At 38.9% G+C, this 17,454-nt stretch overlaps 1 protein-coding gene across 2 annotated transcripts in view; it reads right to left on the bottom strand.

Moving 5' to 3' along the window:
• Positions 1–1,464: 1,464 nt before the first annotated feature.
• The window catches only part of LOC116723678 (plexin-A1-like), a 279,486-nt gene continuing 263,496 nt past the window's right edge, over positions 1,465–17,454 (bottom strand). For both annotated transcript variants that reach the window (XM_032568758.1, XM_032568767.1), the window contains exons 28-33: positions 17,347–17,443; positions 15,056–15,246; positions 11,895–12,064; positions 10,905–11,117; positions 9,579–9,729; positions 1,465–7,349 (exon numbers count right to left, since the gene is read on the bottom strand). In XM_032568758.1, the coding sequence (XP_032424649.1) occupies positions 7,254–7,349; positions 9,579–9,729; positions 10,905–11,117; positions 11,895–12,064; positions 15,056–15,246; positions 17,347–17,443 (918 nt within the window). In that variant the 3' untranslated portion in view covers positions 1,465–7,253. The remainder of the gene's footprint in view (positions 7,350–9,578; positions 9,730–10,904; positions 11,118–11,894; positions 12,065–15,055; positions 15,247–17,346; positions 17,444–17,454) is intronic.

Genomic DNA, 17,454 nt, shown 5'->3' with positions numbered 1-17,454 from the left:
GCTTAAACGCTGTGTGAGCAACTTGGCCTTCAGTAATGACCCAATTACTGTAGGTCTGGGGCAGTGGTTCTTAACCTTTTTTGAGGTACCGAACCCATCAGTTTCATATGCGTATTCACTGAACCCTTCTTTAGTGATAAATAAAATATATTTTTTTTCCTAATTCAAGACATAGGTATATGTTTTTTTGCTGGTGCACAAAATGAGTTGTGCATGAACATCACCTTTGCTCAAAGAACAAAACCATGAACTCACAGCAAGTTACAGTATTATTTTATTCTGGCCCCCCAAAATATTTTTTTTACTATTTTACTAATTACAAATAAACTTGGATTTTTTTCAAAGAATAACATTTTTTTTAATAACTAATTTTTTAATTTTATTTGAAATTTAATTTGTTTTTTGTCATTTTGAATCCACAAAATACTTTTTTGGGGCCAGAATAAAGTATTGCACAAATGACAAACCTGCAAATCAGTGTGACTTCTGCTGTTGTCTTTGGGAAACCAGTTCAGAGAGGAGTGGCTTCACCTTGGCAAGTGCATCTTCAGAGCAAAGTCTGTTCATTTTCTTTTTTTTTGCTCGACATATTTAGTATGGATTAAAATATTAAGAAAGAAACCACACGACGTACAACTACGACAGCCGCTGACACTGCGTGCACTAAATTCCCCGCAGCCCTGATTGGCCGAGCAATGTAACATGATCCTCTGCAGCAAGTGATGGCCAAGCGGGGCGTGTCATCACGACTTTACACAAGTGTCTTTACCTCCGCGGCAGAGGCTCCGCCGAACCCCTGAGACCGACTCATCGAACCCCTGGGGTTCGATCGAACCCAGGTTAAGAACCACTGGTCTGGGGTAATGAGCCAAAATTCAAGCAAACTGATACATGAAGCTTGTGGAAGGACAGCCAAAACATCCAACCACTAACCAGTCATACAGTTAAAGGTTTACCAGACACTAAGGATGTTTATGTGACTTTCTAAATGTATAGTGATTAAAAAAAAAAATTCTAAAAATGATCACACACTTTTTTGACATTTGGGAAATACAGTTTCTGTTATCCTAGCTAACCTGAAACAGAAGATGTGTGGCTTTTCATACCATGTAAAGAAGCTCTGAATGGATGCAAATCCTCTAGAAACTAAGCTTTACAGCTCCTTTCCTCAACCTATTAAGATGTTTTTACAATGATGTTGCTAGAGGCTTACAGCAGGCTAGCTTGACATTTCTTCTCATCATTCTTAATGTCTTCCTTAGCATTACTTCTGTGAAAAACATGGTCTATACACTTTAATAATGTGGTATTAAGTCCCATGTGTGCTGCTTTTGATCTTTCCTTCACAAGTTTTCTTGTGACAAGCACACCAGATAAACCTAAAAGTTGTTCAAACTTTAAAACCCATAACTCTAAAGGTATTTTAGGGATGAGGAATGGGAATAAGAAAAACATCAGACGATCCAGATTTAGCAAAAAACATGTTTAATCTCTCCTTGATGCGTGTCTATATACAAGTAATAAATCTGCAAAATAGGAAAGAGCAGGATATTTACACAGGTGTGAAACAGCCAAAACCTGTCACAGCAGCTTCAAATCTGAAGCTCTTAAAAAGATATCATAATTCATAAAGTATTAAAACTCTAAGTTTTTTGTTTTTTTTATCCTTTCTGCGTCGCTTGTCTTTAATCTGTGAGAGGTGTTTAACATTCTCTGCTGTGTCTCTGAAGCATTGGCGAGGAAGCCGGAACACTGGAAGTGAAGGAATGAGAAACCTGCGAGTGTTTTTTGGGGTCAGGAGTGTCACACTGGAGGGCTCAACCAAATCTTAAAATCCATTTAACAGCTGCTTTTTAATGCACTTTCAAAATGACTTTCAAAATGTGCAAAAAAATTATCCGTTGTCAGAAACAGAGAAATAGCTTTAATTTGTTAGAATTAGAAAAACTCCAACCCATGTCGGAGTAAGTATAAGTACTGTATGTTTACAGTAGAAAGATTAGTCGATTTCAATTTCACTACTATAAATAATCAGTTTTGACATTTGGGATTTAGAGCCAGGTTGATTTTTAAAGTGCTATCTTAGCTTTATCTCTTCAAAGGAAATTAGTTAGCCAAGTAGCTAGCCCTGCTAGCAGGAAAAGAGTTCATTGTTTCTAATAATGATAATAATAATAACAGTAATAATGAAAACACAAAAAAATCAAAACACAATTTTGTTCAAAAAAAGTCTTCAAACATGTTGCTAGCTTTGGATTGGATTTCTTGCATCTTTGCGTTTATGCTCTCATTTGCTAGCTAAAATATGTTAACCTGTTTTGAATGACCTGTTTCACCTGTTTTATTCCAATCTGTATTGATGCTTCTAATCTGCTTTGCACATAAAAAACAAATAACCCCAAAATGTTTAGTACTAAACCTGAACAGAGCTCGGACTACGCTAGCTTAATGAACACTTGCTTTTAGCTCAGTTGGTCGCAAAACTAAATCTCCTCTTGCAAACAGAACAAGTTCATGTGACAGTTGTGTTTATATCAGCAGAATGTGTTTCTCTTGTGGTCTGAGTAATGTGGTAAAATTATCTTTAAGCCTAGTTTTAGTTGAATGGGAAAAAAAACTGTCCAGTGTTTTGACTTCATAAAAAGATAACATTACTAGTTTTAGGAGTATTTTTGGCTCATATATATATATAGTGGGGCTGTAAGCTAGGTGTTTGTCATTGTTCACTTTCACCTTTCTGTACCTTTGTCTTTTTAAATAAGAACATTACTTCTTTATGTTAAAAACTATACATTTGAGAACTGTGTTGGTAATTTGACACATTAAAATTATTTGTCTGTTTCCTCTTTTCTTTTTCTGACATTTAAAAAAAGAAACTATTTCCTTTATGCTGTTTGAAGCAACATTGTACCAAGCCAACAAGGCACATTGAAGGGTGTTGCTATCAAGAGACCAACTCCCTCAGTCCTTTTTTGTTTCTTTTTCTCAAAAAAGAACAATGACCCAAACAGATGTGAAGAAATCAAAAATGAAAAGGTACCCTGGTCTTCAAAGCAACTTCCTCTGCCTCAGATGAGTTTAAAATTTTTTTTTACCTAAACCCAATGTGAAGCAGAGAACAAGACGCAGAATAGGTAAACAAAAACATCACTTTTTTTTTACTGCCCACAAAGGAGCTCAGGGGTAAACACACCTAAGTAGTGTTTTAAGATTGTGAAAACAATTTATAGCATTTTTAATCTAAAGAACAAGTGAATATCAATAATGTGCTTCACATTCCGAGATGGTTTCATTACTCAATGAATATCTGTACATGGAAGTAATAATGCTTAAGTTTGACCAAACTTCTAGAAAAAGGAAGAAACATTAAGCATTTCAAATAATTCAAAAACCCAAAACACTGAAAATTGCTTTGTGGAAGAACTGAAAATCAGACATTTTGATGATAACTTCCTCTCATGGTTGCTTTCCTGGTGTGGATGACTGTAAGCTTTGGTCGGCTCGTTCTGCATGTTTTGTTTTTTTTACCCTGTAAGTCAGTGGTTCAAGTATCGAAGCACATACAGAACGACTCCATGTGTCCGGACACACATCCAGGTTTCCAGATAAAAACAGAGTCCTTCAGGTTCATGGCAGGCTCAGCAGAAGATGAACACTAGGTCTTTAAAGGGTTTTCAGAAAATATAGAGAATAGCTGAGATAATGTAGTTGAACTCTATTATGTAGCTGAAAGCAGCTGTATGAATCCAGTTTTGTGGAATGGGTGTATAAGTAAAAAAAATAAAATAAAAGGTAAAAGCCAACCTTGTTGGAATGAATGAGCATTTGCTGATTTTCTAAAATGTACATCATAGAAATCAAATGCATGTGGATTTATGCAGATCGAACCAAGTATATTGTGACATTTTGATACTAATAAGCCGTCATCAGCAGCTGTCTGTACCCGACACACTGTTGAAGTCAGACACATTTATATTTAAATTTCATCTTTTGCCTTCGTCTTGCTCAAACATGGTGACCACAAACTTTCTCAAGGGTGGAAATCACTACTTGTGTCAAATGAACACATGTTGGCTTCCTGTTGTAAAGCAGCTGTGACTGAACAATTATCACACAGGAAGTGTCTCACAGCGTCTGGAGATTTTTTATGGTCACACTTCTCAGTCTGTATCTTATGCATTCGCAGCAGTGGAACAACCAAACTCGTTTTATCACTTTGATTTGACGCAAACATGCAGATAAAACATAATAAAATTTGCGACGTGGTTTTAAACCTTGGTTTGTCAATGTCTGTTTGTAGATTTTCCAGCTGCTGCATATCAAATTGATCATTAAATGCACGCGTGTGCTTTTCCAGGTGACCAGACCCACAACTGGTGGGAGACAGGATTGTGCAAACTTGATTCTGAAGAAAGTCTTAGTTCTGGTTTGATGTTACTAAAAGCAAACACAAGTTTCTGCCTTATCCCCCCCGAGGACTCGGATAAAATGTCTTTTCAAGGGGAATAAATATGCAGGAAGCACTACAGAAGAGGAAGAAAACATTTGTTTTTGAGGTATTAACAGTTTCCTTTGAAGAAGTACTGCTCAGCAGCAGAACTGAGCTGTATTTACTCCACAGGTTCGTTTATAGTGTCCTCCACTATTAGTGAAAAAAAAAAAGTAAAAACCATTTCAAAAGATCCATTTTTATTGCAGTAGAATGATCTCAGATGGTTTTTTTTATTCAATTTGAGTAAATTTATTTAATGAGAAAAATAAAAATAAAAAAAAACCTTTTTATGAAATTCATGGGTGCCACAATTATTTAAACATCTGCTGTGATTACTTTGTCATGTGACATGTTTCGTTTTTTGCCAGCTCCACCGTCTATTGGTGGGTTTGGACGGTAAAGTGAACATCATAGAATACTTTATAAATCACCGAGTGGCAAGCAGATCACAGTTTATTGGTTGATGACCCCAAGATGACCCTTCTCAGTTCCCGTCCACACAGCAATGTCTTTTTTTTTTTCTGAGCTGGCAAAGTGTTTAATTGTTGAATTTAATTGTGTAAATAATCCTTTAGGTTTGTTTTTAATGGGATTCAGATTGAAGATTTCTCCCATGCGAATCCCATGTGGAGAGTTAAAACATTACCAATAAATAACTGCTGGGAATTATTTGTTATTCCCAACACATAACATAATATGCTGGAAACGTAAATAGACTTTTCCCCCAAAGATGAACGTGAGACCACATTACTGCAATAAAAGATGAATTTCTTTAAAAGCCTTTTACACACTTTTACCAGAGGTGCTAACAGCTGTAAAGCGTCTGGTAACATTAACATATTTGTGGGATCTAATTTTGTGATTTGTATAACACGTTGTCTATAACATGTTGATGTTGATGGATGGCTGAGTTTGTTATGTTTGAACTTTGTGAACAGTTTCAACCCTTTCCCTCCGTTTTCCATCCCTCTGAAGAAACCGCCCCCGAAGCAGAACGAGATGCAAACCAACAAAATGACTTTCAAAGCACTGAAAGTTAATGTGCTCCAGCAAACTGTGCAAGGAAAAATATCAGGATGTTTTTTTTTAAAGTTCTTTTTACCTCTATAAAAACAACAGAAAACATAAAGAAAAAGGCCTTCAACTTGTACAAAAACACTCACATATTTCAAGCTACATTTCATTACCTTTTTGAAAAACCACATTCACAGTTGGGGAAAAGAAAGGGCCTTTTAAGCTTTACTGCAGACTTTGACAAAACTGATTCACTTTTCTCTGCACAGCGAAACTATCCTTCAGTGGAGCGGGCGCGGCGGGCCCATAAATCGCTTCAGACGAGAGGGGAGGTCCAGAAAACAAGACCTAGAAGTTACACAGCACAGTGTGCCAGGGATCTGCATCCAGGTCAACGGCACAGCGTGAGGCGACCTTCAACACCAACGACTCGTCTAAAACGGCTGATCCTGATTTATTTGGTTTCTCTAAAAAAACAAAACAAAAAAAAAAAAGCAAACACAAAAGCTCTGTAGGTTGTTTGGCTCACCGGTGGCTTCCAGACATCGTTTGTCTTTTTACAATCCTCGGAGCCACAGCACACAACGGCCGCCAAGAACTCAGGTAACATAGAATGTCTGTAATATATTCTTATATTTCTGCCGTTTACCTGTTTTTAAAACTCTCAGTCACTAAGCATGACAACATGATCAAATTAGCACATTTTATCTAACAAAAAGAAGTCTCTTTGCACTAAACGACATTCAAAGTAAAACATGGCACAAGACGACTTTTCCTTGTGTTTTCATAATCTTTTTTTTTGTTTTTCATCTAGGAAATATCAAATTTTCTGAAACATCTTTTGTACATTGAAATGGAGGAAAAAAAGTTCAACTTTTTGATTCGTTTTAAAAACAAAGGGTTGTATTTATATATCTATATATATATATATTTGATCATATATCCTGTTCTCTCTTTTGATTTAGCTTCTGTTGTGCAAATTCAGCAGTAACACAAGTGGCACAGCACTGGGGAGAGAAAAGAATCGGATGCAATGACAAATTAAACGCAGCGTAATGGGGAACTTTTTCGAGGCGTGTTTTGTTTTTTGTTGTTGTTCTTTTGTTCTTTGCGCCGATAGAGACGTGGAGAGTCCAAACCGGAAACGGGGGACGTCCTCCGTCCCCCTCGTTTCTGCGGCTTCCTGAAACGTCTAAGTAAATCTCTGCCAGGATTTCCCGCCGCCGTTCTGCAGAGTCCCTGATGTTTCGTCTACCCTGCTCCCTACGGAGGACAGCAACAGAAAGGGGATCAAGTAGAGTGATAAAATCTCCTGGATTTTCGATGACTCACAGTCTGAACCGTTGCCGTGGCAGTGGAAAGATACCGAGTGGTGGCCTGTACCTTCCCCGCAGGGGTTCCAGCTAAACCAGTTTTTTTCCTGCTCATCTGTTTAAGCTCAGGTCCACATTAGCTAAGGCTAGGAGTTGCATTTGATTTGGCTGATCAGAGTAAGAATTGCGGCTCAGAGAAGAAAGTAAAACTAAATGTGGTGACCAAACATTCTGCTGTCCCTCCGGCGTGCCGCTGCGTTGCCCGTCTCCCTCCAGCCTCATTCCCACCGCCGTGGGGGGGAGGGGCGGTCTGCGAGCGTGGCGACAACAGATTTCAAAACGTTGTGCATGGAAATGATGTCAGACGTGGAGAGGGGAAGGCGTGTGGGTTAAGCCAAGTTCTGCACTAGTTGAGGTGTCTGATTGGCCGGCCCTCAGCTGGCCAGGGCCATTGTGTCGATGACCTGCTCTAGCTTTCCGCGTAGCCGCTGCCTGCGGGACTGCTCGTCCTTCTGGAGCGCCGACAGGATCTGGAGGCAAAACAAGGCAGAGCGTTACCATGAGCACAGCCGCTGATTACAAACCTACAACAAGCTGCATGAAGTCTGCGTACTGCAGATGACGCTTGGTTCCATTTGCACGTTTTCAGTTGCAATTACATCGTAGATGACAACGCTGGCAGGGTCGGCGGGTTCAGGGGTGAGGACCCACAGTACCTGTGTAATTGCATATTAATTGCCACTGAGAGCGTGCGTACGGCAGAGTGTTGATCTATCCAACGTGTCGTTTACCCAGGAAGAGGAGGAGCTGCTGCCAATGTCTACGATTTCCTAATGATGTGTGGAAGCGCATTAGCGAGTGCATGCGAGCGTTTTCAGCGCATCTTTACATGTTGGTGTGTGTGCGTGCATGTGTGGGCGTGCGCATGTGTGTGGCTGTAAGGTCAGGGCACGTGTTGGAGGCGACGGCACCGTGCAGCTGCCTACATCTGGATAATAGGCTGTAATGACAGGGAGCAGTTGGTTTGAATGCAGCCAGCTGCAACCAGGCAGAGTAACTACTGTAATACTGCTGCTATAAACCAACAGAGAGGAGGGAGCGGTATGCTTCTCAAACACACACACACACACATGCCAACACCCCCACATGCATGCAACAGAAAGATACAAATATAGTTGTAGTAAAGGGTAGATTTAGTTTGTTTTATCTGGATAAAACATTTGGTAACTGTTGATTTTGTCCTATATGATCGGTGGAGGTTAATAACCTGAAAACAACAGCAACACCAACAATGTGTTTAATTCATGTGAGGTTTGTTTGCAAAAAGAAAATAACCATGTTGGGCTTTTTAGTTTTAGTGTTTTTAAAACCTAAGTGTGAAAATTGTAAAGATGGAATAATTAAGCATCCACAGTGTTTGAGTTTTGCTTCAGTCGTCTACATCTAAGATAACATATACAGTTGTGTTGTTTTTGTTTTTTTAATACATAACGATACTGGAAATGACTGAAGTCACCAAAGACAAAGAGTTTTGATCACGATAAACTCGGCAGCTGAGATGCATCGATTTCCTCTAAAAAAGACTAACAGGGTGAGACTTGGGCTGCTTCCAAAGTGCAAAGTGAAAACATAAAGCTTGTTTTTGCTTTAACCACAAAATACAGAAAACAAAAATGAAACATAAAAAGATAAACCGCTTCAAGTCCAGGGCGAGCGTGGCTGACTATGGGCGATGCCCCCCAATGCCCACCCATACCACCGGCCCTGCTTCTTCTGCCTTTAACATCTCCCTTAGAGACAGAGTTGTTTTTAATCACAAATATTGAATTGTTTTAATTTTGTAAATCCTGTCTTATGAACCTGGGAATAAACCCAGTTATTTTGGAAATAAAAGGTTTCATTAAAGTAAAGCAGTAAAGGAAATAAAATTGGCCAAAACGAATCCAGCAGTAAGTTTTACCTTTTGACCTGGAATAATTAATACCATCATTAAAATGTTCAAAACAGAGACTAATACAGAGCTGTTTTATGATACGTTAGCTGGGATAATATAAATGTCTTCACTGCGAAAAATAAATTACATTTGAATAAGGAGACATCATTAGCAGAATAAAATATTTATTGATATAAACAAATGTCAGACAGATCTGACAGACTCTAGTAAACAGTAAAGCTTTTTTATGATAATATTAAAGAAAAATATAGTTGGAATCTGCCAGTTCAAATTACGGTCCTTAAACAGATCTTTACTCTCATGACACATCCGTCACATTTAATTAGTCAAAAACAGTGTTCCTCTAATTACGCTCACACTGCCTAGTCTTCATTTCCTCCCTCTGCCTCGGAGCGTTACGGTAACACAGCACATAATGGTATCATCTTAGCACATGCTGCAAACAAGTACATTCATTAAAAAAAAATAATAATAATAAATAAAAATCGGGTTTAATTTAGTTTTTGTCCTCTAGCAGCAGGTGCTATTTTCTACAAATTTTGAACAAAGAACAAAAAACAAAAAGATAAATTCTGTAAAGCTTCATTAGGTTCATAATGTGTTGAGCTCACGCCTTAATGTGCATCCTAATGGCGCTAATACCTTCCAGCCTGCACCCATGCAGATTGCTTATCAGTGTAATTGAATTAAAATGACCTCATGGTGTTACTCAAGACAAGTGAAGGCACAGTCCATCCATCCAGCGGCTCATTACGCCTCGCTCTCCTTTCCGTTCGACTCGGCTCCGTATTCAGAGGGCGCTCACCTCGTCTTTGTATTTGATGATGTAGGTGTAGATCTCATGCAGAGCAGACATGCTGTTGAACTGGTCGAGGTGCAGGCGCGACTGCTCCGCTAAGTAGGCACTCATGTCCTGATCGCTGATTGCTGGCATACGGGAAATATCCGAGTAATATCTAGAAGACAGGTCAAGCAGAGTTATGTTTGCCGTCATCCGGAGCTCGGCTCTCTGTGACTCCGTGTCTGCAGTCACTTCTTCAAAAGTGAAACAGAAGGAGGAAAAGCAATGTGAGGTTGTGCAAAAGTCAAGCTAGAAAGAAAACCTCAAATACAAAACGTGCTTAGAGACGACTCTATTTGAAAAGATGGGTGGATCTCTAAGGTGACCAAGACCACTGAGCTAAACTACAGCATAAAATAGAAGTAAAAATAGGGGGGAGCGATATAAAATTTTGGAAGTTTTACCACCATACTTTGTGGTAATATTGTGATAATGATAAAAGTGACAATAAGAACTGTGCATTGCTTCGTTTTTAGCTAACTGTATGGCTGAGACTGAATGGCACAGCAATCATATCAAACATAAACATTGCTCCTGAAAAACATTCCATAGAACACTAGAAAAGATGTGTTTGTATCACTAAACTGCTCATTTTCCCAGGATGGCTGGGTTTGGTGTTCGAACATGTAAACCTGGTGGAGAAGCTGCAGCCCATCCAACACGTTTGAAAGAAAGAAATAGATGACGCAAGTTTAATATTTACCATCTGGAGATGAAAACCTGAAATTTGTGGAATTGGAAAAAAACAAAAACTAAAAACTCCATCTCTCCCAATATGAGCACATGATTCAACGATGCTTAAATCCAACTTGATTCCTGAAAAGTTGCCTTTGCTCATCCTGTAGCTGAATTAAAGATAAGTAGGCCACAGAAGTGAAGAGATTTAGATGTTTTTGTCCTTACTTGTTGCTTACAGAGCAGAATTCAAGCAGCGTGGCTTTTACTGATACTTTAGGCTGCCTGAAAACGCTGTAATCTATATTAATAAGCCAGGAGTAAGGCAGCAGTAATTACAGCACGTAATTCCTTTGCCCTAATTTAATTCAACTATGTATTTATGCTTTAAAAGCCTGCAGCAGCTAGAGTTCAACCTATAATGTTGTTCTAATCTTACAGCTGCTTAATAGCGTAATTAACTTTGATCTTATAGCTCTGCCTCATTTTCCTACCTTCCAGCAGCAAAATGGATATATTTTCCACTTTGACTTCAGGGCTGTAGATTTGTTGCTCACCTCTGGTCAGATTTAGCAAGTTTGAGGCTGGGTTTGTTCAGGTTCACCTTGGACGTACCTCTCCACCCAGCTCTTGTAGTTGGGGATGTCTTTAGCGTAGAGGAGCTTATTCGAAGGCGAGTCTTTCCCCAGCTTGTGCTCAGACGTCGAACACGAGTCCATGAAGGTCTGAGCCACGACGGACAGGCAGGCGTCTGTGATGCTGTTTTTATGGATGTCGAATACAAACTGAGGATTCTTGATCACATTCACCCAGAACCGCAGGGGAAGACTGGAGGCAGCAGAGCAGAACACAACAAAATTACATTCAAGTTCCAGGTTTAGGCAAAACATGAACCCAAGACAAACTGAGTCATTCTGTAAAAAAAAACCCTCAAAAATATAGTTGAACCACCTGGAGCAGTGGTGGTATTTACAGCCTGAATGACACCTCATTGCATGATAGCCTACAAGACTAGCATCTTACATTGTCTCACGCGAGACAACGTAAGTGAACGTGATCCAAATGGACTTCTCTTCAGAAAATGCAGTCAATGCTCCACAGAAAGCCATTACTATTGGTTTTGTTTGTTTTTATTAGCTTCCTTCTTGTTGTTACAATCTTGAGATAATGCTGACGGCTACCATTGCTGAATAACTTCAAATTACTCCATTGACGGTGGCGTCCGTTATTCCTTCTGTAAAAAGTTCCCTGCTGTCTGTCGTCTACGTTCTTCGTTGTGAGGCATCGTTTTGAGGTCGTAAACTGTTTCCATAGAGATCTGATTGTGGTTGCAGTGAATAATATGAGCAAAAGAAATTAATCTCATCTGACCAAAGCACACAATGAAGTAGTTTGGAGAAAAGATTACCCAACGGCGTCAGAGGTGTTTTACTTTACTGGGTGGGCCAAAGAATGTGTACAGCATTATATTCTATACCTCTTACAGACAGCTTTTTTACCTCTGGAATTTATTTTAATAAGCTTAACCCAACTAAGGGCATTTTAGCACTGACCCTTTTTTTTCATGGCTTCCAGTCTAAAGAAACAACCAGCCCCGTTTCTCACCAGTTGCTCTTCCAGGTGTGCCGTACGTCGTAATCTGTGATGGAGTGCTTGTCGGCTTGCTCGTCCAGAAAGTCGAACATGTACTTGATGGCCAGCGGCAGCGCGCTGCCTCTGTGAGCCGTGCTGAAGATGGTCTCAAACAAGTCATCCACAAACTTCTGTAATGTACCCTGGAAGAAAAAATGAACACGGAGAGTTAAACAAAGAGAAATGTATGTAGAAACTTAGATTATCTCTAAAGAGATTTAATCATGAACTACAAGAAAAAAAAATTGCAGGATGTTTCAGTTCTCAAAATTCTTTTAGAGTTTCATAATCCTTTCCATTGTTTGAGGTCCACTGTTGACTCTGGCTGATTGACAGGAAATGTCAGTCAGAGTCAACAGTTTTCAACACTCTGAAATGAACAATTACATTTATACACCATTAATTCCTTTCTTCTCCTTATTTATTGATTTCAAGCTTTTTCCCACTACTACTGCTATTAATTACATTTTTTGAGCTACAATGTGCATTATACATCATCCATAAAACCAGTCATCCTTCAACAATCAGAATTTCCCACCGTTTTCCCAGTGGTTGTATTTTTTTCAGCCCCAGTTGAGTTAATTTGCTGTTTGAACCTTGAGCACTGAGCAACTAAATGGCTCAGAGGTGTTTGGCATTAGCTTTTGAAATGACGAGCTAAAGAGCAGAAACTGGGTGCCCATGTCTGACAAGCTCTGTGACATTTTAAAACAGATGGTGTCGCCTTGTTAATCCTTCTGACCTTTGTTTTACTGGAAAGGGTTTTTTAAAAAACATTTCTGTTATTTGTCTTCTGCTCAGGTTTAATATTTAACGTATCAAATCAACCTTTAGCTCAGAGGACATTTTGAAAAAGAAAGGCAAAACTAAAGACTTTATCAATAATATGGTTCCATTTCCAACCTGACTGGCTCAGTAATGTGTGGAATCTTACAACCATTTCACATTACTTTGCATCCATCCGATTCCATGGGATATGCAGACTCATGTCTCAGCATTGAATCTTTATGCATCTGCCACAATAAGCAATAACAATGCTCCTTAATCTCATGCTACATTATGCAGATTCTCTGTCTGCGCTGATGAAGATTCACTCATCTCAGTGAGAAAAACAGCAGAACAACCTTTCCAATAATTAACTGATGTTCATTTGAGCTCTTGAGGGCGGTCCTAGACCGTCAACAAGACATTGAACTTTTAACTCCAGGTGTTCACATAATGGCTAAAGTAACGTACCCATCCGGGATGCAACAGAACACAGTGAATGTTACATATTTGATCTCAAATTCACATGCTATGTGTGTACTGAGGGCCAACTACAATCACACACACATTTCATAGATGTGAAGGGATTTGTTTTAGAAATGCTTCCATTCTTTTCATTTAAACCTAGACACATATTTTTATATATGTCAACATGTTTATTAATATGATACAATGTCACAGCAGGTTTAGTTCAAATTATACTGGATGTTAGTTCTGACAGACTGACAAATATTTAATATTAAATATTAAATAGGACTCCCAGCATACAAAAGTAAAATTTAGCTTAAATAATTAAGCTTAAAAAAGCTTTTGCCTTTTGGAGAACGCATCAGTAAAAGTTGAGTAGAGTTAATAACTACAAAAAAAAAAAAAAGAATTTCTGTCTCAAACAAGAATAAAAGTGCTGGGATCTGCAGAGACAATATGTCCAGGCTGCTCGCCACAGAAAGACGGTGATGTTGAGAGGACAGGGATGAGATTTGCTTTTCAATTGAATTTACCAATCTGTTTTTTTATTTTCATCATGCATGACCAGATCTTCAATTCCCTAACAAATTGCCTGTCTCCTGACATCCCCAGTATCAACCTCCCTGCACCCCAAGCCCAGCCTTTATTAATCTGTTTCTCTTATTGCCAGTGGAAATTGAAAGGCTGGCTCTGTTGTAACTGCTGCCCATTGCTCTATTTACCTTCCCCGGTCTACAATTAAATAAGAGATGAAGAACTGGGAGACGGCGAGGGACAGATGGAGAGACATGCTGAAAGATTCCCACAGAGAGAAGAAATTTAAAACTTAAAATATGCATCTTGGGAATTTATCTAAATTTCCACAAAAACAGTATTGTTGAAGAAATTCAGCAGCTCTTATAGCCAGTTTTCAATTTTGTGATCATTTTCACGGAAAAAGTAAGATTCTTTTACTAACTTTTAAAATGTTAAATGATTTGGCACTTAATTATTTAACTGTTATCCTTAACTTTTACAGTTAAAAAAAAAATGTTTTTCAAGATTTTCCCGTTGCTGCCCCTACATATTTGTGCTGCAGAGTTTTTAAATCTCTCCTGAAAAGTAATTTCTTTAAATTGGTCTTTAATTTGAGTTCAGTCTGAGTTTCATCAAATCTGTTTGGTTATGGTGTCCTGTAATTACATTTCTTTTTATTATTATTATTATTTATTTTTTTTTGTTTTTGTTGATTTCATTGTTGTTTTTAAATGTGCTATATAAATACATTTGACATTGATACTCAGTAGCTGTGTTTCCACTGAAAATATAATATCCGTAAATTGAAATTATGAAAATAAATATGTATAATTGATGCATCCTTACTTTAAAAACAACGTTTTTGTTACAAAGTTTTCGTGCTAGCATGAGACAGTGTTTCAGACATGTCAAAATTAGAATATTTCACCAAAACTGCAATGGAAACACTTTCTTTGCATCACACAAGTCATGTGACCAACAACGCAATGTTGCTGCTGGCAGAAAAGACAAAAAAGTTGGAAGATAATGGCATGATATGTTATTGTTTTTCAACGTATGGCATAAATAAACTTATTCTTGGGTGATTTTTAAGTGAATTTCTTATTTAAGGGAAACACTGCAATTGGAAAATTGTGTTTTCTTCGACATCAGTTGAATGTTGACAAAGTTTTGCTCACATTTACACGGCTACTGCGATAATCTACCATGCAACAAATTTTCCTACTGGATTTAAATCTCAGACCAGATCACTGTAACATGGAAGATGTAAGAAAACAGGTGAGGTGCATCATGTTCTCCTAAAACCGATATTAATGAAATTATAGTTTAGTGTAGTTTAACAGTCTCAGGTTATGTTCCCGCTCGTCAACTTGTCTGCATCGTACCTTCGTGGCCAGCAGCCTGGTCAGGTAAATCTCAGAGACCATCTTGCTCCCTCGGTCCCCTTCCCTCTGGTCCGAGTGGTCGTGGTTCTTCACCAAATGCCACAGTTTGGTGCCGCTCTCCAGGTCTGGTGTGATCATCGGCGTTCTGGACCGCAGGCTGTCCGGACTGCTGGCCGTCCTCAGCATGCTCTCTGAACAGACAATCACCAGAGAAGATGACCTACCAGGAATGTGTTAGTTCTTCTTTGAACAATGTTATACAAAAAAATGTTGCTAGTTTCAACAGAAACACCGTCTTCCTTCAATATTTGTCACTCATTTTTTTCCCTCTAGCCTCTGTGTCTGTTTCATTATTTATAGTGTGAGTGTCAAAGCTGATTAGAGTGAAGCAGTGAGATATCTGCAACGGTTTCTTTTTACGATAGAAAAGTGTGTGTGTGGGGCGCTGCTGCAGAGGTGGGGTGAACAGAGGAACACGATTATGATTATCTGCTCAGTAGTTGTTGCTCCCGGGGCCAGAAAGCAGGAGGCAGAAGCCGATACGTGCCACAATCACTTTTGTTGCTTGAGAAAGGAAAAGTGCGTGAGAAGAAGAGCTGAAACGGTGGAGGAGCTGACAGGGAGAGGTGGGTGGCCGGCTAAATGGAAAGAGAAACTAAAAGGTCAGGAGAGAAGGGAGCAATAGAACAACATGGAATAGAAAAGTGAAAGACTGGGTGGTGTACCTGCTTTTGTCAGCAGGATTTAACTCTAAACTCATCATGACCATGGCTGGCCGATTATTTTCCCCTCACATGTACAGCTCCTTCCACAAGCACACCCACGTTCAAACAAAAGCAGAGCCTTAAGTAATTACAATATAACTATAATATATAGTAGGTGTGCACCAAATAGTGGCACTAACATCGGTGTCGGCTGATATTAGTCACTTTTTAACATAACAGCATCGATCTGATAAATAAAACTGGGACAATATCAACAAAAGGTATTTATATTTATCTTCTTGCTGTCTGGGAATCACATATAGATATATACATCCTCACTAACAATCTACCGTATTAAAACATCCTGTCTCTGTCTGGTGTGAGATAAAGTCTCATATACTTTGACTACACTTGTTTGTGATATAAAATTCTGCCATCCATGTTATTTTTTAGAGCTGCACCAAAAACTTAACAGGCTATCCGAGTCATCCGACTTTCAGCTGGAAAAGTAAGATCATTTTCCAATCAGTCAACGCACCAAAGACTCCATTTTTTGGTTGTGTTCAATGTTACACAATGAAAGTTCAAGGTTAGCTGGTTTTACTATCACTAACGTGAATTCAGAGGAAGCATGGAAATGTGAGAAACTGTTTAAAAGTACATTTATTCCCTGTCACATGTCTGAAACTTATTTGGCTGTAAAAGTGCGAGAAAGAGGGTATCAAATTCTACTTAACACATCTCATTCAAAAGGTTTAATTCAACTTAATCAAATTAAGCTTTGGGTGATTTCACCCATTGACCTAACTCCTTAGTTGGTGGACATACTGTATCTGAAGTGAGTAAACATTTTGGATATAATATTTGGGAGGAGGCTGTTAATACATAGTCACCCATAGCTCTGGTTACTATTTTGCTGTTTTACGTTTTTCTAATTGAAAAGATTTCTGTATAAAAAAAAAAGTTACACTCACACAGCCATTAGCAAAAAACCTGAAATCAATTTAAAAAATCAATAAAATTGATTCACTGGTAATTTCTTTAGACACCAGAAGATCTGATGGAAAAAAAAGAAGGAAGTGTCCTGTTTGCAATTCAAGCTTCCAGCCTAAATGTTAAACTTTTGGTAAAGGTGGTTGGTGCAAGGGTTAACAAAACCCACTCTGCACCAGATAAGGGTTTTTTCTTGGTTTGTTTCTACAGGGTAATTTATTCTATAAATAATTTGATTTTCCACTGAAGCTTACAATGCTTGGGCCTCTATCTCTGTGACTTCCAGGTGTCCTTTCTCTTTTTCACTCTGTCAGCCAGAGAGCGAGGTGTCTGCTTTAATGCCCATCATTTATGGACTGCTTTGGCAATAGCCATGGAATAGCCTTGGCCTGGGCTGATGGCAATGGATATAAAGGATTGCCATTCACTCAGGCGGGTGGGGAGGTAAGAAAAAAATGGGTCCCAATCACGACCCTGACAAACAAAGAGTGAATGAAAGAGAGCTCAGACTTGTGGCGGGACGAGAGGCAGAGAGAGAAATCATTGATGGAATGATTTAAATGGAATGGAGCTGAGAAAATAACCGAGCCGCACCGTATCTGCTGAGGCTCTTTGTGAAGGTGGAGGAGTTGGAGATGTTGTACGCAGAGTTCTGCTTTGGCACCAGGGCGATCACTGAGGCATCTGTTACCTGCACAGCAA

This window comes from Xiphophorus hellerii, chromosome 1 (assembly GCF_003331165.1).
Source record: "Xiphophorus hellerii strain 12219 chromosome 1, Xiphophorus_hellerii-4.1, whole genome shotgun sequence".
NCBI lineage: Eukaryota > Metazoa > Chordata > Actinopteri > Cyprinodontiformes > Poeciliidae > Xiphophorus > Xiphophorus hellerii.
Note: the sequence above shows the minus strand (reverse complement) of the source record. Positions and strands in the feature narration are given on the sequence as shown.